The following is a 26878-nucleotide window of genomic DNA, read 5'->3' as shown; positions in this document are numbered from 1 at the left end:
AGTCGTTGTATAAAAGATATAAAGAGTAAAGGATTCTCTTAAAATCAATGTTATGGGTTATCATAATGAATTACGCTGTACAGTAGAAATTGTGGCATATGTTTTGCTTTAAATATAGCTAAAGGTTTTGGAGTAGACTGAGGAACTCTTTAGATGAAATTAGTGCAAAAAACCCGTTTGTTGGTTTGCTGTGGACACACCAATTGCTTGTCTGACCTTCATTCTACATTTGCTATGGATATTTTGCTGTGAAGGTATTTGTAGTTTAGTATGATATTGTACACAGCCCTGAGTGCCAAAATATAGGCTCTTTTTGTTGGATATTGTTATGTTGTCACATCGTGACTGGACTTTGTATTTTATAATATCGTCCATAAATTGTAATTATATGTTTCCACTTAATATAGAGTACTGGATTTTCATAGTGTGGTAACCTTTGGATTATTACTTTTGGTTTTTCGTTGTTTGTGCAAAACCCAACTGTATGTAACATGGTTTGTGTCAGAATCCACGTGTCACCCTGAACAACAGAGTCCTAGTTTGAAAAGGGGTGGTCCAAATCCCTTTTTGGGGGTGAAACTCTTTTCAAGCATCATCAATATTTGTGGATATATTGGCTAAAAAGGAACTAGGAACTGCGAAATTGGAACTTGAAACCAATTTCAACCTCATCCTAGACGAGGTAAATCCTATTTGGGTAAGGCAGTATACAAATGCACAACCTTTTCAAACTATAATTTTGACTAGATTAGGAATAAAGACAGCGAACGTCCCACTTTGGGTCAAAGATAAGAAATAGTCTTCTCTCTGAGTGGATCGGCGAGAGAAGTAGAAAAACCAGTTACTTCCGCCCTAAGTAAACATGGCGACACGCGGGCACACTTTCTGGTACTCACGTGCAAGTAAACGTTCCCATGATGCTCTGGGTGGGCGGCCATTCAAATTACAGCGAGTTTGAAAAGTCAGAAAATGGCCGCACGGAGGGAAAAGGAGGGAGAAAATGAGACCGAGGGAAACAACTTGGGCTCAGCGCACTTCCCCTCTCGCCCCCCATCTCCCTGCCTGAGTCTACTGGTGGAGGCGGGTCACCTCTCGTGCCCGGCGGATCACTCATCCGCCCTCTCCGCTCCTATTTCGGCCGATCTGTCCTGCGTGGCCGAATCAGCCCCGGAGTCCAACTCCGTCGCCGTGACTGTGGCGTTGGCGCCCCCGCCTCTGGCTCCCACGGCGGGCGGCGGCGGCGGCTTCTCGGTGTCCGTGGATTTCCCTGGCTTGGTAACCCGCGAAGGCTGCTTTCATTTCACTCGCGAGCTTCTGAACCACGTCCTGTACCAGAGACAGCAGCTGCCTTTGCCTTATGAGCAGTTCGCCTGCTTCTCCCAGAGGCAGCTCCTGAGGACGTCGCGCCAGGTATTTGGGGGGCGGGTGGTGGTGGTGGCGGACGAGGCTGAAACCCTGTCACTCCTTGGCAACACCACTGAAGAGCATTTTTGTATCAGGCATGCTTTGGCCTAAGTGTCCTTTCCACATCCAAACTAATCGGACACCGTCATGAATAACAGGCCTAGTTTATGCACATAGAAGAATGAAGTGATGGGTTGCTCTACCAAGGTATTCATGTTAGGGTTGCCAGATTCCCCCCCCCCTGCCCCCCCACTCCGGCTGCCAGCAGGTGGTAAGGTATGAGTTTAAATGTCATTTCTGGGGTTGGGTGGGAGGAACTGTCTGAAGAGAATATATTTATGTAACAGGTAAGGAATTTGGATAGAGCCTTTTTGTGCTGACTTTGTATTTTATGAGATTTCAATATAAAGCATTGGGCAGTTTTTGTGACTTTAGGCAGCTTTTGTTTGTATTGTTTTCTAGTTTTGTAATCCTAGTCCTACTGTTTCTGGGGAGATATGATTGGTGTTTTCCCTTTTGCAATCTACCACAAGCCCCAAGAAAAAGATGGCCTAAATATGAAGTAAATAAATAATATTGGGGAAACTTAAAGATGAAATTGTCCAGCTTGTGCTATGAAGATGTATTGTCTATTCTCCTGTCCTCCAATTAGATTCTGAATGTTCTTTGTATTTATTTATAATGTTTTAATGCCACCAGCCTGGGGTGCCTTGCAAAATAAAAATAATTTTAAAAACCAAGTATTAAAATATATGAAATATTAAAATAAATTAAAAACTGAGCCCATCATAAAAACATAGGTTATAAGAATATACAAAACCATACCACTAAGAGTGTAAAATAAGCTTTCAGACTAAAGTGTTAAAAAATCAACCTCTTTGGGTCTGGATGAACATAAATCTTTTGGCCTGGCATCTAAAAGAAAGCAATGTAGGTACCAAGTGAGCCTTAAGGAGGAAGGCATTCAATCCGCAAGGTGCTACCACTGATAAAGCCATGGTTCTTGTTACCATCCATCTCACCTTTGGAGATATGGGTGCAGACAGCAGTGATTGTGAGGCTGATCTTAACTGGTTGGTTGGACAATATGAGATGAGGCAGGCCTTCAGGTACCTTGGCTCCTACTAATTTAGTTTAGTTTATTCCATTTATATCCTGCCCTCCCCCGAAGGGACTTTCACAGTAAGAACCAGCACATTGAATTGTACCTGGAAACAAATGGGAGCCAAATGGGTCCTGTATCCTGCCCATGACAGTAGTACGGCTGCTGCATTTTAGATGACCTGAAGTTTCCAGAGTGTATTCAAAGGTATCTACATTACAGTAATCCAAGCTGGATGTAATCAGAGTATAGCTGACTGTGGTCAGACCACACTTTCCTGAGCAACAGGCACAGCTGGTATACTAGGTAAAGCTAATAAAAGGCCCTCCATACCACAGAGGAGATCTGGAACTCCAGATGTAGGTCAGGATCCAGTAGTATTCCCATGCTACAGACCTGTTCTTTCTGGGGGACTGTGGTTTCCTCCAGGCCAGGCCAACTCCTCAGTCCTCAAACAGCTTTGTCATTGACCTACAGCACATCAGTCTTGGTTGAGCTTCAGTTTATTAGCCTTTATCCATCACCATCTCGTGGCACTTGCTCAGGACTTTTACAGACACAGATCTTAAGTGAAGTACGGCTGGGTGTCAGCCACATACTGGTGGCACCTTACTCCAAATCTCTTACCTTTTCTATCAGTTTCAAGTAGGACATTGGGACATTCCACAGTAACAAGAAGCAGTCCCCTAGGACCATGTTCTTTAATCAAATAAGAGTGGAACTACCGATGCACAGTACCCCCCATCTTAACCAGCCTCTTCAGAACGATACCCTAATCTGTAGTATTGAACTGTCATGGACAAAGTGCTAAGGGAGGAAGCGTAATAATTAATAGTAAGGAAACTTGAGTAAACCGGTACCCAGTTACCTGTGCCTGTTAAAAGCCTTCCCTAGAGCTGCAATATTATTTTGACTTAATAGTTCCTACCAGAGATGTCATCTTGGGGAATGTGTAGAATCTTCATCTACACCTTGACTTGCACATAGATAGCTTGTCTCTGCTACAAGGATTTTGCTGAAATGCATTCTGGATCACAAGCAGAAAAATCAGTGTCACAAAACACTGCAGAAAGGTCCAGGAGAATCAACAAGGATGTGCTCCTCTAAACACTGCCCCAGGCCAGTAAAGATGAGCAGGGTCCTTTCTGCCCAAACTCAGGCCTGACTCCAGATTGAAGTAAGTCTAGATAATCAGTCTTCTCCAAGATTGCTTGAGGCTGCATGGCCACCACCTGCTTTTACCTGGAAATGGAGAATTAGCTGCTAGACAATAGTTGCTCAGGTCACAAGAGTCCAGGGATGCCTTCTTAAGGCAAGGTTGAGCAACTGTTTCCTTCAAGAAGGTTGGAATTGTGCCCTTCCGCAGAGAGGCATTTATTGCTCCCTAGACCAGTCCAATTTAATCAAAGTATTAGCTACTTGCGTTCTGTGTACAATTTTCCTCTACCTGTAACGTGAACAAGCCAATTAATATAATATGCTATTTGAAGTCAAAATGTAGAAGTGCTAATTACAAATTTAAAGCTGGGGGGGGGGCAAATTTGCAACAACTGGGGAGTTTAACCCCCCCCACCCCCAACATTATGGGCTAATAAAGCTTGTGGTGAGTTTACAATTAGGGGAGAAATACATAAATATTACTTTTTGGTCACTTCTTAAAAATGGCAGTTCCTGTCTAATAGGAAGAACTTGTAATTGCTCACTCGCTATTTGGACATCATAATACCAACTTCATAATTTCACAAAGTGTTTCAAAGGACCAAGTTTTCAACCTCGTGTATGTAATTCTGAAACAGTCCTCACCTGGGAACGATGGTTTTGGGTCACCGTGACTTTTCAGACCATATGCTGTCTGAGATTAGGGAAGGGAAACCATATTTGTTACGGAAACTGATACCAGGCAGTAGGCAACAGAAAAGCTGACTTACAGGGAAACGGACCGGTTTCTCCTGGAGGGCTAAACCCTGCTTTGATAATACTTCTGTTCTTTGGTTTGCTGAGATCTTATCAAAGTTGAGGCCATACTTAATGATCTAGGTTTGTAGGAGAATAAGTCACCTGCTAGGACCATCAAAGAATCTGCCTTACTATGAAGAATTTCCAGGAACGCTAATCACTAGTATGGCCAGGTCATCTCCTTGACTATGCTAATCAGATTTGCCACTCCAGTAATTTAATCTGACACCAGGGAAAGGCTATCAAGCTATGCGTAGTCCTTTGTTGAACCAGGCCAAACTAGTATTCATGGTTAGTCTGCTTCCTTGCTGAAATCACAAAGTCAGATCCTGACTAAACTAGCTTGCAGGTGAAGCTCCTGGAACATTGTATTCTTCCACCTAATTTCTATGTAGGCTAGGACAGGTATATTTTTGTTCCCCGTCTATATAATTTCCCTTTATTTTCTGCCCCATACAGAGAGTTGCATAAACACACAGGCTAATTGCTCATGTTAATCTAAATGTATGTTCTTGTGTTTGTAGAGATGTGATAACATATAGTTCCTCCAAGTAGTTTGCAGTAGAGTGTTATTCTTTATTAGCAGTCACTATGCAAGGTAGATTAGGATGAGAGAGAGTTCCCCAGCCCTATTCAGTGAGTAGAATGGGGATTTTCCACAATGAAATCTGATATTCTCATGAAGTAAATGCAAGTATTTCAGCTAAATAGCAACCTACTTGTAATAATAATAATTTTTAATTTCTATCCCACCCTTTCCCAACGAAGTCAGACTCAGGCCAGCTAACATCAATACAATAAATATATCTATATATCTATAATATGATCAAAGCTTACATATATAGCAATAAAACAGTTAAAACTTAATCTACCTAAGCTACTTTAAAATGACACCTTAACAGCAATACTCAGTATGGAGACAGAGCAGTTGGTGGAACAGTGATTGTATATGTGCTCTCTGGGGGGTCCCCACAAGAACACACACCGCCGCATTCTGGAACAGCTGAAGCTTCTGGAGCAACTTCAAGGGTAGCCCTGTGTAGAGTGAGTTATAATAGTCTAGCCTGGAGGTGACTGCTGCATGGATCACTATGGCTATTATCAGGTTAGGGCAGGTTTGGTGAAGGTAAAAAAAATCTGGTCTGGTGGTATTTGTGACCTGGGTCTCTAAAAACAGGGAGACATCTAGGATCACACCCAAATTCTTGATGAAGTTGGCATAGTTGAACTCCTCTAGAGTCTGGAGCTGTGGCCCTGGCCCTAAGCATCCCCAACCCAGTCACAGGACGTCTGTCTTTGATGGATTCCATTTGAACTGACTCTGCTTCAACCATGGCCCCCAAGCACATGGCCAATGTATCTGGGACAGTGCTCTGGCTGGCTGTGCATCAAGCAAAAAATCTGGGTGTCAAGTGCTGCCCCAAGGGACCCTACATAGCAAAGGGTATCATGCAGTACCCTCTGTTGAAGAAATAAGATCAACTATTGAAGGGCTGTCCCACATAACCCAATTGCAGCAAGGCAGAGACTAAGTAGATGGTGGTCAACCATGTCTAACACTGTCAAGAGATCTAACAGCAGTAGCAGTGTTGACCCACTGCAATCCAGCTGTCTATGGAGGTTGTCTGTGAGAGTGACCAGCATGGTCTCTGTCCCATGGCCAGGCTGGATGCCAGACTGAAATGTACAATAGTATCCCAAAGGTGGAATAACACCTTGTTTTGTTGTAATCTGTTGAATAACAGCAATTAGAACTATTGTGATCTTTATATCTAGTGACACGTTTTAATTTCTGGAGAAATCTCTTACAATGTCAGAATTCAAGATGAGTGATTATGGCAGAATGTGTCAAGTTTTGTCAGAAGCTAGTGTCCTTTTTTAGTTCAGTAGTGATGTGGTTCATTAGCATTCATTATTACAATCTATACTACATGTTACCACAAAGGCCTTAAGGTAAAGCATGTGAAGTACTTGGACATAAAAGGTGTGTATTGTTTCCCCTTTTAAAATATTCCCATTGCTTCAATTCTGTTTACTTCACAGGATGAAGATGTGATCAGAAAAGTCTATCGTGGAGATCCAGCCAGCAATAAAAAATGCCAGCAAGTGCTAGGTGACCTGGAGAAAGTGTTCCAACACTTGGAAATTATGTTCAGTTTGACATTGGTCCCACGAGTTCTTATTCTGCTTGGGGGTACTGCTGTGAGCCCTAAAGAACTATATGAGATCAACCTGCAGGGTATTTCAGTAGGTAGCACTCAGGAGAGCCTGCAGACGGCATCCTGTGTTCGCAAGCTTTTCCATTCACTCTTCCTGGCTGATGTCTTCAGTGATCTTCAAGCTGTCCCCACCATGGGCGTCATTGTTATGGTCCAAGGACACCGCAACTGTGGCATTGACTGGTTTCGACCCAAACTAAACTACAAAGTGCCAGCTCGAGGGAGGAAGCTGACTGTCAACCTATCCTGTAGTGACCGTGATTGTGCAACCCCTTCCTCTTACACAGAAGTAAACTCTGCTTTGAATGATTATATATGGTTCCAAGCTCCAGTGACAGTGAAGGGTTTCCGTTACTTTTCTTGACAAAGTTTTAAATGGGACATTCTTAACCTCATATTGATGTTGCTCTGTGCTAAGTCTTTGATCATCTGCAACTGCAATTTTCTTGTTCCACTCTATTTTCCAGAAGTGCTTTAAGAGCTATACTGGGCTGTACTGTACTCTCTAGAGAGCTTTCTCCGAATGATGGGACTTGGAAACAGCTCCAGTCTGATTACAAGAGCCTTTTATTCAAAGGATAAAACAGTGTTGTGGGACCCATCAACCTATTTTCCTTGCTGTTTGGTTGTTAAACAATACTTGAAACAAGTGGGCTATTGTAGGAACTTCCTGCAGAACATTACATTAGCAGTAGACTATATTCACTGCTAGATCACTGTGCAATGTTTACTAAATTCCAATCTCTTATCATTGTTGATTTTTTTGAGGGTATTGTGAAAGCCATAATTTTCATCTTTGCCTGTGCAATGATAGATACCTCAATAAGGGACACCCAACTTTAAATCAGCCTAGCAAACTTCTTTTTTCTTGTGTGGAGGAATAATGACATTTAAAAGCTGGAGTCCTTCAATATTTTCACCCATGTTTTCTAGACTCTGCCTGAAGACACTGGTCTTCTGAGAAGTATTTTGAGTAATCTTGGAGGAGGCACTCTCCCTTAAATTGTCAGCATGAATAATGTTCAAATACTTTGTTTTCTTCACAATGGTTCTGCTGTGCTGACCTTTAACTAATGCTAGAGGTAAACATCCTAAAAGCGCTTCATGTGGAAATAGATCTTAATTGCACAGCTTTTGAAGTTTCAGTTTACATTTCTAAAGATATAGAAGTTGCTTACCTCATCTACCCTCGCTTTGACCAAAGATAAAGTAGAAGTGCTACTTAAATTAATGTATAAGTCAGACAGATGAAAGACTGACCTCCTTTAGGCTGCATTGCATTGTGATACTGATATTTTTTATTCAGTGCTTACATTAAGATAGAGGACTCCTGTAAGACTAGGTCTAGTCTAAAATAGATAAACTTTACATGATTTGAGCAAAGCCACTGTCAGGAACTGTATTTCTTTAAGGTTTAGTGAAAATAGTTAACAGATTGGGGAGAGTGACTTTCTCATGGGCATGGGGGTCCGACTGCTATTCTGTAGCAAAGGAAGAATATACTAGCTGGGGGCTGTAACCTGCAGCTCTCCAGATGTTCATGGACCACAAATCCCATAAGTCCCTGCCAGCCATGCCAGGGGCTGATGGGAATTGCAGTCCATGAACATCTGGAGAGCCGCAGGTTGCAGATCCCAAAGGAAGCTAGACATGGGGCACCTTGATAGGATAGGTAATTTCTGAGCCCTGAGAGCAAGATTCTGTGTCAAGAAACTAAAATGGAGGAAAGTGCCTGTTATGTGGACATGCTTTTGCTTGTCTGGTATCTGAATACTATTCAGACCAGCATTGTATTTTGATAAGTGTTCTACATAGAATAGCTACATGCAAGAAGTGGTTGTTAAGGGAAAGGCTTTCTAATCTCAGCTTTACAAGCTTTCTGGGACTCAATGGTAGTTTGTTCTGAATTACTTTCTGGGAGAGGCTGAACAAACATGTCTATTCAAAGCAAAGAAAAACACTGCAGCTATTCTGTAATTTGTACACAGGCTCTGTTATAAACAAGCTTTCGAAAGCCATGGAGTAGTTCCTCAGAAGATGAAGGGGTCAGGGAGAAGGTGGCAGTTTCTAAAATGGACTCATAAAGTAGAGCTCAGTCCTTAAAAGTACTTCAAAATCCAGCTGCAATAAATTATTTCTTTTTGAAAAGTTCACAATGTTCTGTAAAGTGTTGCTTTATGTTTTGGAGAGGTGCTACTTAAATCACGTGTGAATGTAATCTGCCTGTAATGTCTGTAAAATGAAGTAGAAGAAGAAGAATGAATAATGAATTTAAATAAAAGAGGACATGATTCACATTGAATAATTTTTTAAAACTTCTTTGTGTGACAACAACAGTTTCTCATAAGAGGAGCATCTGACTCTGAAGCTTAAGCAGCAATTAAATTACAATATTTTGTTTTAACTATTGCATATTGCCTCTAAGCTTCATGCTCTTTCTTGTATCTCTGAGATGCTCATGGCATGCCGTTTCTTCAAAGACGCTCTACCTTCCTTACAAAGTGCCTGATGTCTTGAGCCAAAAGTTCTGGTTCCTCAAAGGCGGCAAAGTGCCCGCCACGGGGCATGTAGGAATAGTTGACAATGTTCTTAAACTTCTTCTTTGCCCAGGACCGAGGGGCATGGGCAAGTTCATTAGGGAAGGCAGAAAGGCCAGTGGGAACATAAACATCAATCCTGTAGACAGAGACATCATAACACATGAAAGCTTGTTAGGCAATGACAAGAAATATCTTCTGTTAGCCTGTTTCAGAGGGCAATCATGTTCGTTTCCAGAAGAACAGCTAGATTCAAGTCTAGTAGCTTCTTAACAGACCCAATAAGATTTTCGGGGGGTGTATGTTTTTGAGAGTCCAAGCTCCCTTTATCAGATGATTTCTGACAAAGGAAGCTCTGAAAAAAGTATACCTTGAAAATTTTGTTGGTTTCAAAGGTGCCACTGGATTTGAGTCTAGCTTTTCCAAGCCAGTTTACAGCACAGTAAATTAAATTTTTGTTCTATTTATACGTTTTAGCCATTTTCTATTTCTAATAGGTACAAAAACTTAAGACCTAAATCTGTTGCTACACTCTTGTATTAGGTTAGTAGACCTAACTGCTACCAAGTCATTTTTCTTAAAGTTTAGATTCTAATCTTAGATCTGGACTACAATAGCAAGTGGTATGTATGAAGCTTTTATCTTTGTGAGGTGAGCTTGATTTTTTAAACAACCATAAAAGGAGCCACTAAATTGCAGTACTTGTTCAGTGTGGATGGGGAGGCATTTTAAAATATTGACCAGGCTGCACCTGGAGTACTGTGTGCAGTTCTGGAGTCCACTTCAACAAGAATGTGGACTGAATTGAGTGGGTGCAGAGGAGAGTGACAAGAATGATCTGGGTCCTGGAGACCAAGCACAGTGAGGAAAGGCTGAGAGACATGGGAATGTTTAGTCTGGAGAAGAGAAAGCTGAGGGGGGCATGATTGCTCTCTTTAAACATCTGAAAGGCAATCACTAAGAGAAGGGAGGGAGCTGTTCTTGTTGGCAGTAGAGGAAAAGACTTGCAGTAATGGATTTAAATTATGGGCCTAAAAATACCAGCTGGATTTTAGGGAAATTTTACAGTAAGAGTAGTTCAGCAGCAGAATTGGCTACCCAGGGAAGCAGTGAGCTCCCACGCACTAGCGGCTAGGTGAACACTTGTTAGTGATGGCCTAGGCTGGTTCTGCATTGAGCAGGGGACTGGACTGTCTGAGTGGCCGCTTCCAACTGTATGTTTCTGTAAGTCATGACAGGCTAACCTTATCTCCTTTTTTTTTTAAAGAGTTCTTACCTGTAGGATCAGGGCAATACTGTGAACATAGCTTATTTTTACTTCAGTAGGACTTATGATAATTTCACATATATTCTTGTTGACAAGGTGATAAAATGTGGTTTGGATCCTCTATGTTATGTGGATTTGTAACTGGTTGACATATCACACCCAACAAGTGCTTCCTAGTGGTTTATCTTCTTGGAGAGGAGTGGCAAATGGACTGCCTCAGGAAATTGCCCTGGGTCCTGTAGGTTCAACATCTTTAAAAATGGCTTGGATGAAGGAATAGAGGAGGTGCTCATTAAATTTGCAGATGATACAAAATTTGGAGGGGTAGCAAATACAGTCGAAGATAAAGTCAAGATACAGGATGATTTTGACAAGCTGGAAAACTGGGCTAAATCTAACAAAATGAATTTCAACAGAAATAAATGTAAAGTTCTGCATTTAGGTTGGGAAAATCAAGTTCATAATTATAGGATGGAGGAGACCTGTCTTGGCAGAAGTATTTGCAAAAATGATTTAGGAGTCTTATACCCTTTTCCACCAAAAGATCTATGCATGGTTGGTCAATAGTGGTGTGGTGGAAGTGAAAGTCATGTATTTCCGCAGGTGAAAACAGCCCCAAATGTCTATGAGCATTAAAGAATAATTTTTTAAGAGCAGTCTTCGTCAAAACTATCATTCTGTGCACTATTAAACATGGTAGTTTGATAAAAGAACATTTATATTTCCTCCAATGACTATTGGTACAACTTGCCTTTTTCAAACGAAAACATTCCTTTCCTTTGAAAAAATGGTCGACAGAGCAGGAGCAGGCTTTTCAAATTCTTCAGAGAAATCTCTCTGTTATCTCACTGTTATGTTTGTAAGAAACACATCTTTTTTGTTAATAAACCTGTTTCTATCATGAATAAAAATGTGTTGTTTTTTACCTTTTTTGTTTTGAGGGATGTGTCTTTGTAGATATGAGAACACTAAAAATCATAGCTGCTTGGAGGGCTGGCCAAGCTCCCATTAAAAGCAATGGGTACATGGTCTACCCATTGCTTCATAATACGAGGTAGACCAGCCCTCCAAGCAGCTGAGATTCTTAGTGTTGTCACAGCTCTGAAGATCCCTTCCTCAAAAAAAAAAAAGGAAAGGAAAGAAATGACATGTGCATGGGACGGCCTGGAAAAACAAACTTTAGTTATCAATTTTTTACATTGAAATGGCTATCCAATGAGGTGCAAGCAGAGGAAACTCCTGGGAATGTTCTGCAAATGGTGGTGGCAGCAGCACAGAGGCTCCTGAATTTTACACAGAATGGCAGGTGCAACAAATAGGAAAGTACGAGCTCTAAGATAGGCGGGGGAAGCGGGAAAAATGAAACATAAATTTGCGTGCCTCTCCCCGGTTAGTCCTCATTCTACAAAGTGGTAAGGATGATTTTTTATTTTTTTCGTTCGAATGGGGGTGGGAGACAGAACAAGGCAGGCACTAGGACCCCTGTGGAGGATTCTACTACAAATTAAGTCCAGGAAGAAGTGGCAGATGAATTCACAATTGTATTTAGATCTTTCTGTGGAAATGAGTATAGTAGACCATACACTGAACATGATTCAGCAGTGTGATGAAGTAGCTAAAAGACAAATGCAATTTTGAGCTGCATCACATAAAGTGATGCTATCACTTGGCTCCAGCTAGGCCTCACTTGGAGTATTTTGTTCAGTTTTAGACACTGCAGTTTAAGAAAGATGTTGATAAGTTGAACATGTCTAGAAAAGGGCAATGAAGATGGTGAAGGGTCTGAAGTAGGATTGTGCATCCAGATAAAGCTGAACTGAAAATATACTTGAAAAAAAGCTTTTCTGCCCCCCAAATGGCAGTAATTTAAGGGAGCCGAGAACTGCCATATTTTTGTGGCATTTTTAAAAGCCACTTTGGTCCCCTAGCTTTAAAAAAATGGGGGGGGGTCCCTCTTCCCCCTCCCTGTCTCCATCACTTATCTAATAAATGCTACCTCCAAAGTTCACATGGACTCAGAAGCAGCAGAGAACTGAATGCTGGGCCCGGCCTGGCCTAGCCCAGCATTTACCTTGGCGTAGCCACCTGCGAAGACCATACAGACTTCAGAGGAGGGGAAGGTGCAGAGCTGAATACTGAGTCTGGATGAGCCAAACCCATCATACAGCTCTTACAGCTCAGAATTTTTCAGGATCAGGTTCAAAAGACCCGAAAAAGCCAGGGAAACCTCTAAGGGGTGTTGGATATTTTCAGCTTTCTCAAACATTTCCAGGTCTTTTTAACACAAATCCCAAAACTACTGGTAAAAAATGGTGCATACCCCTAGTCTGAAGCCCAAGTTGTATGAGGAAAGGTTGAAGGAGCTGAGCATATTTAGGCTTGTTGAGAAGATGGTTAGAGGACCATCTACATCAATTCTGATTCTGTGAATTTAGGCAGATCTGGCGTGGGGGGCAACCCTTTCTTACATGCCCAGTATTATGCCAACAACTACTTTGGGGCCAGGAAGGAATGTTCGTCCATGCCAGATCGGTCAGGGATCCTAGTGGTTATTTTGCCTTCCTCTGGGCATAGAGCAGGTGTCATTGGGGAAGTAGGGTTTGAGGTAGTTGTGAATTTCTAGCATTGTGCAGATAGTTGGACTAGATGACCATTGAGGTCCCTTCCAACTCTGTGTTTCTAGCAATCACATTTCAATTAGATATGTTACCATGCACCCATTTGTAAAGTGCCATTGGGATCCTTAACATTGTGACTTCAAGTTATTTTTTTAAATGAGCTGTCTTAACTTTAGAGCATACAATGTTCAAATACGTTTGGGGGAGGGAGATTTTCTGTTGAAGAAAGAACTATGTTATGTTTGCATTATGGCAAAAATATGATCTTATATTTCAGGAACTGAGTAAGCAGCTCCTTGAAAAAAGGCCTCATAAAATTTATTACACAATGTAAGGCAGTGTGCAGTGGGATGCCTTATCTTGGAATACTTTCCAATACCTATTTCTTACCTGGCGTCAGGTGCACTGGCAGGGCTCTGAGACAAGTTCTCCTTGTAAAAGCGCATTGATGACACAATGGAGGAAGACACCCAATAAATCATGACATTGGTTAAAAGTTCATCCAGAGAGTATTTCCTGAATAAGAAAAGCATTAATGGCAGAGCAGAGTATTTAGTCACTGGAAAAGACAATAATGCCAGGAAAACTTGAAGGCAGTAGGAAAAAGAGGAAGATCCAATATAAGACAGAAAAAAGAGGCTACGGCCCTTGGACTGCAAGACCTGAGCAAGGCTGTTAACAATAGGAAATTCTGGAGGGCATTAATTCACAGGGTAGCCATAAGTTGGAAGCAACTTGACGACACTTAACACAATTTGCCTTCTCATAATAAAAGATGGAGAATTCATCCTTTTGATTCTCTAACCCTGTCCCTTCCTCAGTTTTTAAATTGCTGGTTGTTTTTCCAATGCACAAATGCCTACCTTTCCAGACCTCCATTGTCCAAATTCCGGAATGATTTATCTGTCCAGGTAGAGAACTTTTCTAGAATGTATGCAGCAAGGCCCACAGGAGAATTATTCAATCCACACCCTAGGTTAGGAAAGCAACACAACAGCCTTCAGTCAACAGTCTCCAAATTTCTAGCCTTGGGTTAGTAACTGGATCATGCAAAAGACTTGTTCAAGGATCCGGAAGAAAATCCAGGCTTTGTATTTCAACTCATTTTATTCCACCCCATCCTCTTATGAAATACTATTTTTGTCGTTAGTCTTGATTATTCTTGAAAGGATCCCATTAATTTGAAAAAATGTGCAAGACTAGAAAAAAACTCCTGTGATCACAAGGATTGCTACTCATTTTATTTATAAAGTTTCAGCTCACACACTGCATTTCTTCATGTGAGCGCACACTAGGGAGCATTTTATGAACCTGCTCTCCCTACAATTCTCTCTGATATAGCAGTAAAAGTATGTACATATATTACATTATTATGTTGGGGGGAGGAGCTAAACATTTTAGTATGAAAGATTCAGAATACATTGACCAGAGCTAACATGTTGACATCTAAGATTTGAAATCACTTATTTGTACAAGTTTCAGTTTGCAGATTTTTGATTGTTACATTTTGGCACAAGTGCTGAGAAAAGGCAACTGGCTCTGGATCGATACACAAAACCCACTAAAACCTTGTCCACTAGATCTAAGGGTGTGTTCCTATGGGGGACCATTTGAAAGCTTCATTTAGTCAAATATAGTTTAATCTGTGACTTCCTTTATTTTAACAACAGTATCAGCATTGTGCAGGGGCAGGAGCAGAGTGAGCTGCTGACAATAACAGCCACAAATAAAGTAAATTCACAAACCTACTGTGTCTGGTTTGGTGGCCTGGATGTGCAGGTAGCCAGTCTCTCGCAAGAGGTCATATACATGCTTCTTAAAGTATGGAAATAAACGACGTGAGTCTTCCCTGGTGAGGCCCACCAACCATGGCACATAGGCTCCCAGCAGTAAAGACATAAAGCCACTCCAACCAATTTTTGTCAGGAACATCATGTTCAGGTGAAGCCCCTTTACAGATCTAAAATCAAGGAAAATAAAGCATGCAGGCTGATACCAACATATTTACTCAGGAATAATCCCAGCGGGTTTGACTTGCATACAAGTTTGCCTAAGCTTCCCAAGCTAAACTGGATGTGTCTAATTCATATTAAAGTGGAAGATGTGGCCTATTTTTAATGAAGTTCAGAGCTTTCAGAAGTTAGGTGCTATAATTTGGGTTTCCAACTTTTTTGAGCCTGCATGTGTAACCCCCATGCTCAGAATGGGTTGACCCAGTAAGGGGTGGAGACTCAGAGCAGCACGAGGCAGCAGACCTCATGTAGTTGGAGGAGACAAGGCTACCAGACTCGGACCTTGATTTCTATAAGCCCTTAACACCTTGTTAAGGTGACAGCAATATTGTTGGGAACTACTGGGAAGGTAGTTGTTTGTTTTTGCTATGTTGTAAATGTTGGAGTTTATTGTTTCAGGGTTTCTTTTTGTGGTTGTAATGGGTGAGAGTTCTCCTGGAAACCTTCATCATGTTGAAGCCTGTTCATCAAGCCCTTAAGTAAACCATCAAGAAAGTAAACCATTTTGTTTTTAAAAATTGTTGTTGCAAACTCAATCCAGGTTCTGCCCCACAGAACCCACTGATATGCACACATATATAATTTATAGTGTTTTAAGCCATATAGACACATATAGGTAGCCTTAAAAGTTAGCCTGCACAAAGAGTGAAGCACGTTATATAAAATCATCTTAGCTAACATCCCTGATGAGGCTTGGAATTGAGCTTGCTAAAAATCAAGTAAACACGGAAGAATGCGAAGGGGTGCCAGGGAGCATAGTGACCTTGACAGCAGATAGAAGTCTTAAAGTTTGTTGGCTAAATTGAGATAAAGCACACCTGCTCTGAGATCATATCCCACCTGAACAGTACTAATTGGAACAGAAGGAGAGATTAATGGCTTGACTGTCATATCTCCTCCTTTGAAGCCTGTTAGTAGAGATAAGGGAGCTAGCAAGGAATTCACAAATAGATAAGGGTTAGCAGAAGAGGTGGGATAAGATGACCAAGTCTGTACGTTTACTTGACTCAACCCAATGAGCAAGAAGCGGGGAGGTATGTTTTTGTAACTATAAATTATGTTGCACAGGCGGCAGCTCTTCGAACCTCCTTCCTGTTGCAAACAGAGGAGAGTTCCCTCTTCTGCGCAGAATTGAAACAATAAACTCTGAACACTGAAGAAGCTTATGGATGGTTATTTGTGAGTAACAGGAGAGAGCTTTAGCTCTAAGGACAGGGCTCTGACCTGTCCCTAACACCACAAGCTGAGGTTACACATGCACCTTTGGAATTATGATACAGCATGGCGGGTGCAGCCACAAAATGGCTGCTTCTAGAAAATGGCTGCCATAGCTTACCTTAAGTCATATAATGAAGATCTTTGTGCTGTGGTGGCAGCTGGTGCCAAAGCAATGCGTTTAAAACTCTGCATAGCCAACCAAATCCCCAGAGACCAATCAGAAGCCTTGCTGGGCAAAAGTCTCACCTGGCCCTGCCCACTTTGCAAAAACATTTGGCAGGTACCAGGAAAGGTGTTGGTGGGCACGACGGTACCTGCAGTCACCATCTTGTAGACCACTGTTCCAAAACCCTCCCTCCTTTTGAAGACTTTTCTTCTACTCTGGCTCACTTATAATACTGGAACAGAGCATGCAGAAAACCATTTGTACAACAGAGCACACTGGGGCAAGGAAACACAGAAGGCAAAATTTGCCCTCCACATTCTCACTTTTTGTTGTTGTTGTAAAAATAGAACCCCACTCTGCTTTATTAATGAACAGAATAATATGTGAATATGCACACATGGATCTCTACCACCGCAACCCATGTCTAGATTAGAGATGTGGGAGAAAGACATGCTGAGAGGACAAAATCCACTGCTTACACCCACTGGCAGTGTTATCATTTTATGCAAGTTCCAGCAGTGGTAGTTCAACTAGCTAACATTCTTCAGTTGACTGCTTTCTTGACCTTGCCTGTTGCAGAGTTGCTTGCAAACTACCACCACGCCAAATGTTTATGAAAGGAGGCTGTTATATGGGTGACTGTGACCTCGCATTTATAGACACTAGTCTGTTAATAAGAAGAATGTCACAGACTGAAAGAAAAAGACTTCTGTCACTCACTTTGGCAGCATCTGGGCCATGTTTGTGGTGATTCGCGAGCCCCAGTCTCCCCCTTGGACATAATACTCCTGGAAGCCCAGTCTCTGCATCAGCTTGTGAAAGATCCGAGCACAAGCCATTGTGTCAAAGCCTGTGAAGTGAGAGAATCATATCATTAAGGACCTTTGAATGTTCACTTCCAACCTAGAAAAAAAAGTCTCACAGTCTCGTCTGTTGCCTACCCTGCTGGTGGGGGGCCTCTGAGAAGCCATAGCCTGGAATGGATGGACAGATGACCTCAAACACTAGATCCTCATCACTCAGCCTGTGAGCAGCAGGGTCAGTAAGCAGTGGGATGATCTTATAGAACTCGTAGAAGGAGCCGGGCCAGCCATGCACCATCAGCAAAGGCTTGGCTGTCAGGCCTCTCAGATTACGAGATGGCTTCACATGGATAAAATGAATTTCAATCCCTGTCCAAAAAAGCAACAAAGTTAACATGGTGGCTATCAGCATGAAAATCTCATTGAAGTAACTGAAAGGGGGTTTGAGAAAAAGGATTAGGCCAAACACAGAAGAGAGGCAGGTGTAGATCAATGGAGAATTCACCTTCAATAGTTGTTTTATAATGTGGATACTGGTTGAGGATTTTAACTTGCTTCTGCCAGTCAAACTGGTTCCTCCAATAGGAGATCACCTTCTGAAGGTAGTTGGAGTTGAAACCATAGTTGAAACCAGAACTCTCCAGTGGTGGAGTATAGCGTGCCTGGTCAAGGCGCTGGTACAAATCCTGATAAGAGAATCCCCACAAAATACTATAACTGGAGATATTGCAACAGTAATTTTAAAAAAATCATTATTATGTGGAGGAAGCATCTTAACAGGGAAAAGCATCACTGGTAATTCCTGATATACCTTATATGTGATCAATTTTTTAAAAAGTGCTACATAAATAATACAAGTACTATTAATTCACTTCTAGATTCATTTCTGTTAAATCCCCACTGGTACCTGAATTTCCTTCTCAGATGTTTTCACTTGAAAGGGTCTAATTCCTTCATCTTCTTTGTCTCTTGATGACTTCGCCCCTGAACCCCACCATCCATCTCCCATTTCCAGGGTCTTCATCCTGTGTCTTGACAGAAGCCAATAAACCAAGAGGCCTCCGCCTCCCAGCACACAGGAGACTGCAATCATATTTCTCTGGGGCATGTCATACGACCTAGGGAGGAAAGCAAACATTCAGAATAAGCATCAAATATTTTTGAGTCTTAGGGTCAAGCTAGATGTGAATGTGTCCTTGTGGCCACCATGAGGATGCTGCTGCTATTTTAAAGTGATTTTAAAATGCCCCAAGGGCCCTGACCAGGACAAAGCAAAAGTCTTGTTTCTCCTGGTGCCCTTTTAAGTGCTGAAACAACTGCAGGAGTGGTGCTAGGACTTTCTACCTCCAGGTGAGATCTCCTGGAATTACACCTGATCTACAGATGGCCACAAGGATGCCACCACATCTAGTCTGGCCCTTACAGGACACCTTTTACAGGCAGAAGATGGTGAGCGCTTGATGTTTTCTTAGGACCAAACAATAGAAGTTATTTTTAAAAAACCTCTAAGAATTTAAAAATAATAAAGTGAACCAAATCATTTCTGAAATAAGATATCTGAAGGGTAAGAATGTGAATTAGGTAATTTCTAATACTTCAGCTGCTGTATTGTGACCACAGCTCTGGTGATTGAGTAGAATGGATATCTAATTGGCAGTAGGGAGTAAAGAACCGACTGCAGTTATTCCATACAATCCATCTTTGCTTACATTCAGGATCTCCAGGCGAAAGAGGTGTAGCTACTAGGGGGATGGGGGGTGGGGGGGTGAGTGTTGCACTGCCTGCCCCCCCCCCAAAAAAATTAGGCTCATTTGTGTGTGTGTTTTTTGCATTTTTTAAAGTGTTTTTCAGTTTTTGTGCTGCAGGGGGTGCAGTTTTTAGGCTAGCAGCACCAAAATTTCTGGGATTTTTCGGGAGACTCTCCTGATGATACCACCAAGAAGATGGAGGCTACACCTTTGAGGGTCCATAACTTTGGACCCCCTGAACCAAACTTCACCAAATCTGGTTGGTATCATCAGGAGAGTCTCATAAAGATACCCTGAAATTTGGATGCTGCTAGCTTAACAATTGCACCCCTGACACCAGGCACCCCCCAAATTTTCCCAGATTTTCCTTTTGAATCCACCCCCTTCAGCATGGATTTAAAGGGAGAATTTGAGGTCCCCAGTTTAAACGTTGAAAGTGATGCTGTTTCAGGGTGGGGGAGAATCCACCCCAAAACAACATCACTTTCAATGTTGTTTTTACTGGGGACCTCAGATTCTCCCTTTAAGGTGGATTTAAAAGGAGAATCTGGGCTCCCTAGTTTAAACACCATTGAAAGTTATGCTGGTTGGGGGTGGATTCCAGCATCACAGTGGCCACCCATGGGTGGGTGGGGGGAGCAAAACTCAGATTTTGCACCGGACTCCATTTTCCCTAGCTACACCTCTTCCAGGTGATAATATTATTCTAAAAGTGTGTACAATGGAAAACAGCCATTGTTCCCATCGTGTGCTATACAAGTAACAATTCTGCTGAGAGTTTGAAAGAATCTGAGCAAGACAGACTTGATGGGTACTGACAAAACTGGATATTTTTGTCCAAGTGAGAGGCTCTGCTTGGGTCGTATCCTATAGCTTGCTTTCAGTCAAACAGCACATGCTGGGGATCCAGACTCTGATTCCCAGACTTGTAGTTAACCTACAAAATATGCCACCAAGTGATCTGATATACATTAGGCCCTGGTGTTGGGGAAAAGGAGGAGCCTAAACCCACCCTTTTTCAAGGATTGCAAGTGCCACCCCCCTCCCCCCCCAGTACTCCTGGTGCTTCTAGCTTTAGAAGAAAAAGAGATAGGGGAGCACATATTGAGATTTGTAACTGTCTCTTTTTTTCCTCATTTCTGGTATTGAAACAACCTTGGTTAGGAGTGACTTTTTCCTATTACAATGCATTACATTGCCTGTGCTCTTTACCATGCAGTCTTTTGGTGGTGTCTGGCCCTTGAATGGTTCACTTCTCTTCTACCAGGTCGAGGGCCTTCTCTGTAGTAGCCCTGTCCTGGTGGAATGTTACACCAGAGGAGACATATGCTCTACAGGACCTTGTTAGCTTCCATAGCACTTGCAAGACAGAGCTCTTCCAACAGGCTTTTAATTTGCACATGTCTTGCAATTCTTGTAGTGTTCCCACTGGATCATTTTACCGTTGGATTGCTGGATGTGTTTCAATATAGATGTATATACGTGGTTTAAATTGTGTTATATCTTTATCATTACTATTGTTTTTAAGATTATCTACTGAATTGTATTTTACTTTGTTGTAAGCCACCCTGAGCCTTGCTTGTTAAGGGAGTGATGGAGTATAAATTTGATAAACAAACAATTAACTTTCAAGTTAATTTTAAAAAATGTTCTCCACTTTGCAATTTTTGAACCAGTGCAGGTTCTGAGGAACTAGGGGAGTCCAGCTGCATGCAGCTGAGCTGAATGAGAGAGAGGAGAACTGTTAAACTGAGATGTTAGCTCCATTTCACTGTCACTTTCAGCAAGTCCTAGAAGGACCTCACTGAACTAGTATAGGAATGCTGCTGATAAAGTCAGTGAGTCTATTGTTTGTTGTGCTGCCCGCCCCGCCCCCCCATTGCAAGTATGATATCTTGTCAAAAGTGAAATGTGGAAATCTAAATACACGCTGAGCTAAGGTGCTTAATGTGTGGTCCAGAGGCAGCCACTACTTCTCAATCTGCCTCACAGGGCTGTAATTGCGTTAAAAGGGAGACACCTCTTTGAACTCTTGGAGAAAAAAAATGCACAGACATAATTTTCCCAGGGAATTCTCACTCTCTCACTCAAACACACTGAGAAGACAAAAATGGGGGTGAGCTACTTCTATCAGAAGCCTTATTTTACAGAGGACTTGTCTCCTTTAACTGGAACTGTGCAGATAATCCAGGAGGTGAGCACAACCAAGATAAACATCTGTTCTCCTGGCATCTCCCACCCTCTGTCCATTTCTCTACAGAGCTATGCTTTTCTGTCAATCTGTATCTTCTGTATCTTCTGATGGACATTAATAAAAGTTGCTTAACTGTGAACTGTAGATAAAAACCAGTACTTATAATTTTCAAAATCAGGGCCTTATTGAGGGTTTTATTGCTGCTCTTCTTGCCATAGGTACAAACTGATGGTTTGAGGTTGTAAAATGATGCTGCATGCTGGGCTTTCTGAGTGAAACAAGAAATGCCTCTTGCTCCTTGCCCCTTCTGCCAATACTGGTAATTTTTAAGGAGGGATTATTTGTGCATCTGTGTTGATTCAAAAAAAAAAACCTGGACTCTGTCCAGAAAAAAATACAGTGAATTTCTGCTATTTTGCTTTCTCCAAGGAGGGCCAGCACAATGCAATTGCATGCTGCTTTTTCTTTTCCTCATCTCACTTGTTGGACAGCAATTAGTGAGACCCAGTAAGAGACAGCTGCTTGAGCATCTCCAGTTACTGGAGCTGAATCTTCCAGTCTTGGCCAAACCAGATCTCAAGGAAAAGCAGGCAAGCGCTGAAGAAGAGGCAGGTACCTGTAGAAACATCTCCCTCTTTCTTCAGCAAGTAACACCAAGCTTAGAAGAGCCAATTAACTGTTCTGCTGGCCTTAGGCCTTGGAGGAAAAGGAAACTGACTCCATATCTTTCTCCATCCCAGTTCTACATAAAGATCTAGCCTGGGCAAGCCTAGAAGGAATAATTTTTAAAAATAATCCTCAAAACTTGCAGCCAGCAGATGTGTTCAGTTCTGTTGCAATAGCCAATAAGATTCTCCTAAGAAGTAATACCTGCATCCAACAATGTCTCAGACCTAACTCTCATCACTGGCTTTGCTAGCAATTTAAAGAGACCATATAGGAACATTAGACTTCAGTGATATCTGCATTTGCGAACATGAAAACCTAGAAGAGTGGGGAAAGTGCGTAATGTAATATGGTACTGGTTAAACTTTTGGTAAAATAATATTTCTGTATGCTAGGTTGAGTCCCATGGAGGACTTTCCATAATGGAAGTGCTGAGCAATTTTTGCTAAGTTCCTCCCTTACTTCAGAACTCTTTATAGTGTGACGCAGGAGCAGCAGTGTGTGTGTGTGTGGGGGGGGGGGGCGCATTTTGACCTGTTACAGGAGGGGAAGTCAAGGGAAGTCTATTCCTTCTGCAAGCGAAAATGTTCTGTGGAATCTAGGGCCTTGCCATTACATATAGTTAGAGGCACAAGATTTGCTCCATGGGATGCAGCTCTTTTTGTCTGCTTCAACTGATAATACCAGATCGGGGTGTGCAGCACATAGGAGGTCATATATGGGGTCAAAGGTCCCTGGGCTACGGCCATTTAGTCACGTGGGGGGGGGGAAATCGCCCTCCGAGTCCACACCCCTCCCCCCCAGGTCCATATACTGACTTTAAGACCTGGTGCAAAAAAACACAGATTTTGTACCAGGCTACATTTTCCCTAGATACCCCTTTGTGCCAGATGTAAGGGTTTCTGGCTTTGGGCTGGTGATTTAGGGGTAAAGCCTGGGAAAGGGAGGGATTGGGGATAGAAGAGACATCAGCAGTGCATAATACCGTAGAGTCCATTCTACAAAGCCATTTTTTTCAGGGAAACTGAATCCTGTTGTCTGTGGAACAGCTATAAATCCAGATTTCCAGCAGCCCCCCACCCCCACCGCAAGAGATTAGCAACCCTAGATAGTCCTTCATCAAAAAGCGTCATCTGGCCATAGTGATCCATGCTGTTTGGGTTCAGGTTAAATCACTGTGATGGACTGTTCATCGGGCTCCCTTTCAAAAGTGTTCAGAAACATCCAGTGGTCCAGAATGCAGTTGGCAGGCTGTTAATAGGGGTGGGATACAGGAATGGTATCAGATGTATGATGAAAGATCTGCAGTGACTGCCCGTTGTTTCCAGACACAATTAAAAGTATTAGTTTTTTCCTGTAAGACCATAAGGAGATTAGAGCCAGGGTATCTGAAGGACTGCCTACTTATTGACAGCCCTACTGTCGGTGTCCCTTGGCTTCAGAGGTAAAGCAGGTGGTGACCACAGACAGAGCTCTCTTTAAATCTTTTGTGGCACCAGGCCAAAGCCTTTACTTTTATCCAGGCTTTTAACAAAGATGTTTTATCGTCTGCTCCTAGCCTGAGAACTATTTTATCAATATTATTTTAGTCTGCTCCATTTCATGTGCGCTTATGCGCAGAATTGCTTTTATTTACATGTTTTTAAAGTGGGTTGGACTATTTTAGTGATATGTTTTTATTGGTATTTGTTTTTGTTTTCTTCAGCTTTTTATTTTTATTTCATTGTTATGAGCTGCCTTGGAAAGGTCTGGAGAGGCAGCATACACAGTTTCTAAATAAAGAAATAATGAAGTTGGGGCATACAGTGAAGGGGGGCATCATTTCAGTTCTCTGCACCCCCAGAAAAGAAGTTGTGTATGGCCACGTATATAAATATGTCCAAAGTATCCTTCATTAATATGGCCCCAGTCTCTCTTGTCTCCTCCTTTTGGAGCCAAGACAACAGGTTCAAAGCAGCAGTGCAACTGGCTATCACTCACATAAAATGTGGAGAAGTAGTAGTCTTGCAGCAAGGGCTGTAACCTGTTATCCACTTTAAACTAAAAGGGAGCCATTGTGGTCTATAGTGCTGGAGTAGGCAAAGTTTGCCAAGATGTTTGGATCCAAATGAGTAACAACTCTACATTAAGCAAGGAAGTCGCTCTGGGGAAACCTGGACTGATGGGGTTGGCCAACAAGAGCTTGAGAGACAATGTACAATTCTCTCCTGTAACCTTGGCCCCTTTCTTTCTTGCATGCTCTGGGAATATTGACCCAGTCTGTGGCTTTGGATTGCTGATTCCTTTTGTTAATGGTTAGCAAAAAGTCTGCCCTTTGCCTCCAAAAGGAAGCAACACAGATATCACTAAAGTTCCTGTGCAGGCACAGTGGAGAAGTAATAATAGTAACAATAAGCTTTTAAACTTTTTTTGTGTTTACATTATCTTGAATAGCATATTATTCTGAAATTGCAATGAGGATGTTGTTTCTGCAGTAAGTGGGGTGGGGCTTACCTAAGGCTACATAGTAAATTCACAGTTGAAAGAGTAAAGAGTTTTATGCAAGATCACACACTTTAGATGCAGGTCTTAAAAGGTGTGCCTGCAGCCTACTAAATAAAAGCTGGATATTTGAATGCCAGGAAGGGCGTTTCCCTTTTGCAGTTTTTCAGTTTCTTAAAAAGGTGAGCAGCTTATGGAACAGGTAATTGGACCTTCATGCATTTCTCTGCTCACAGGCCTTACAGTAGCAAAATATGGCACAGATTCCATGCCCAAGCAGCTTTAGCTATGCTAATCTGCCTCAAGAAGGATCAGCTCAGTAGCCTCTTGACTGACGTCCTCTGTAGGGGGAATTCTAAGATTCCAGTCAGACTCAATGATAATTATCCATTACTTTCCCCTTAAAGACATTTTAAAGAACTGCTTACATACGCTGTCACAATGGTTGAAAAGAGTAAAATGCACTGCCCCTGCCTTTCTAGATGTGTTTGTGTATGGAGTGGCTATCATATATCCACCTCAGTGACTGAGAACATAACTGAATTTCATGTTGGTATCTATTCTACATAATCTGTGCATAATCAGAGAGTTTGCCGTGAGCACCTCTCTCAATTTTCATTACACTTAACTAGAGTGGCTGCTCTGATTTCCAGGCCCTCTGTCCAGCAATTAAACCCGTGCTGAACTTTCTTTCTCACCAGACCCCCACCCCCCTCTGAGCAGATTCCAGCCAAAAGCCATCCGCAATCCATCCCAACTTCATCAGCATCCCCAGAAACTTGCCTGCTACCTTTTTACACTCACCGAACACTCTGTAAGATCTGCTGCCACATGTCTGCAAGAAGGCCCTGTGAATAATAAATCAGCTCGGCACAGTTCTCCTGCTGTGCAAAATCCCTTCCGGCTTCAGCTGCCTTCTATCCTATAGGCTGAAGTAACAGAGATAGTATAAACCTGTAACAGTGCCATCTACTGCCCAAGTGTGCATGGTTACTTATGTGACAACATGACACAGCTATTTGTCGTAGAGCCAGTGCGGTATAGTGGTCAAGAGCAGGTGGATTCTAATATGTAGAACTGGGTTTAATTCCCCACTCCTCCACCTAAGTGGTGGAGGCTTATCTGGTGAACCAGATGTATTTCTGCACTCCTGTATTCCTGCTGGGTGACCTTGTAGTCTGTTGTGGGGAGAGGAAGGAAAAGGAGCTTGTAAGCCACCTTGAGTCTCCTTACACAAGAGAAAGATGGGATATAAATCCAAACTCTTCTTCTTCTTCAATATACCTTCCCTGGGATTATCTGTTTCTTGCTTAAAGAACAGAGGAGAGTTACATCAGAGCAGAATATTCCTTCTCCTTTCAAGGTTCTTTAGACATGTACTAGCAATAAAACTCATTTTAAAATGCAATAAAATGGACTCTAAAGTAGGGGGAGAATGCCAGTGGGGGACTGGGCGGACTGGTGGCAGGTTTTCCTGGCCACCTGCCTTCTCTCACCCTTGGCACTTCTCCTGCCACTTCCCCAACCACCCTCACAACTTACTCTGGAATTGTTCCGGCTGGGCTTGCTCCATGGTTTTTGTTGGCTCTGCTGTTGCTCCAGGCTGCTCCGACCCTTTGGGCCCTGCTGGGGCTGGGCTGGGTGTCTGCAGGCCAAGACCCCAGACAGGAGGGCCTGGGTTGGTTTTGGGGGCATGGGGAGGGTGACTAGATAAATAGGGAGGCAAGTGGAAGGCCTGGTGGGAGGGTGGCTTGGCAGTGTTGGCACATTTTATCTGCTGGGTCTGAATTGTTTTTTGGGGCAGGGGGAGGGTGGCTGGGGGATTGGGGAGGCTGCTGCCTGACCTGGAGGAGAGGGCAGCTTCCCCACTGGGCCTGGCTTGCTCCTGGGTTGGGGGAAGGTGGTCGTGGGGGAAGTGGTTGGAATGTTGGTACAACAAACTTCCCACCAATAAGTGTGCAGAATTCACAAAGTGAGTCCTGTGCACTGATTCGTGGGAGGTAAGTTGTCGTGATATTCTATCCTTTACTCAATTATGTATTAGGATGTGTGAAAAAGAAGTGGTCAGTCCCCCAAACACCAGGCTGCTTTTCATGTTTTTGTTGCTCAGAATTGCACTACAATTAATGTCATCTTAAATTGAGTTAACCACTTCTTCTTAGGATGGCATAATTCAGTGATGGCGAACCTTTTTGAGACCGAGTGCCCAAATTGCAACCCAAAACCCACTTATTTATTGCAAAGTGCCAACACGGCAATTTAACCTAAATACTGAGGTTTTAGTTTAGAAAAAGCGATTGGCTCCGAGGTGTGCGTTGCACAGGAGTAAGCTTGGTGGTAGTCGTTACCTTTGCTTTGAAGCAACCGTGCAACTCTTTGAACGGGTGAATCATGACCCTAGGAGGGTTTACTCAGAAGGAAGCCCCATTGCCAGCAACCGAGCTTACTCCCATGTAAAGGATCACGCTTTACTTCTTTGCATGAGAA

At 42.5% G+C, this 26878-nt stretch overlaps 2 protein-coding genes across 2 annotated transcripts; one reads left to right on the top strand and one right to left on the bottom strand.

The window, feature by feature from the left end:
* The first annotated feature begins 934 nt into the window (after window positions 1-934).
* LOC125425861 (MAD2L1 binding protein) lies at window positions 935-8983 on the top strand. The gene is made up of 2 exons (XM_048483593.1): window positions 935-1410; window positions 6506-8983. The coding sequence occupies exons 1-2, from the start codon at window positions 970-972 to the stop codon at window positions 7043-7045; spliced, it is 981 nt and encodes a 326-aa protein (XP_048339550.1). The 5' UTR covers window positions 935-969; the 3' UTR covers window positions 7046-8983.
* Window positions 8973-25324, bottom strand: LOC125425855 (epoxide hydrolase 1-like). Its single transcript, XM_048483580.1, has 9 exons — window positions 25196-25324; window positions 18210-18420; window positions 17808-17988; window positions 17441-17671; window positions 17220-17349; window positions 14849-15063; window positions 13967-14075; window positions 13494-13619; window positions 8973-9357 (listed from the first exon to the last, which is right to left on the bottom strand). The coding sequence occupies exons 1-9, from the start codon at window positions 25222-25224 to the stop codon at window positions 9156-9158; spliced, it is 1434 nt and encodes a 477-aa protein (XP_048339537.1). The 5' UTR covers window positions 25225-25324; the 3' UTR covers window positions 8973-9155.
* Window positions 25325-26878: the final 1554 nt, after the last annotated feature.

This window comes from Sphaerodactylus townsendi, linkage group LG01 (assembly GCF_021028975.2).
Source record: "Sphaerodactylus townsendi isolate TG3544 linkage group LG01, MPM_Stown_v2.3, whole genome shotgun sequence".
NCBI classification, from domain to species: Eukaryota; Metazoa; Chordata; class Lepidosauria; order Squamata; family Sphaerodactylidae; genus Sphaerodactylus; species Sphaerodactylus townsendi.
This window is presented reverse-complemented; position numbering and strand designations above follow the sequence as displayed.

Coding starts and splice junctions, on each gene's coding strand:
- LOC125425861 (XM_048483593.1), top strand. CDS start 970: ATGGCCGCACGGAGGGAAAAGGAGGGAGAAAATGAGACCGAGGGAAAC. Junction 1,411..6,505: donor TCCTGAGGACGTCGCGCCAG/GTATTTGGGGGG, acceptor TTTACTTCACAG/GATGAAGATGTGATCAGAAA.
- LOC125425855 (XM_048483580.1), bottom strand. CDS start 25,224: ATGTGGCAGCAGATCTTACAGAGTGTTCG. Junction 17,672..17,807: donor TTATAAAACAACTATTGAAG/GTGAATTCTCCA, acceptor TTTTTTGGACAG/GGATTGAAATTCATTTTATC. Junction 13,620..13,966: donor GACAATGGAGGTCTGGAAAG/GTAGGCATTTGT, acceptor TTTCTTATTCAG/GAAATACTCTCTGGATGAAC.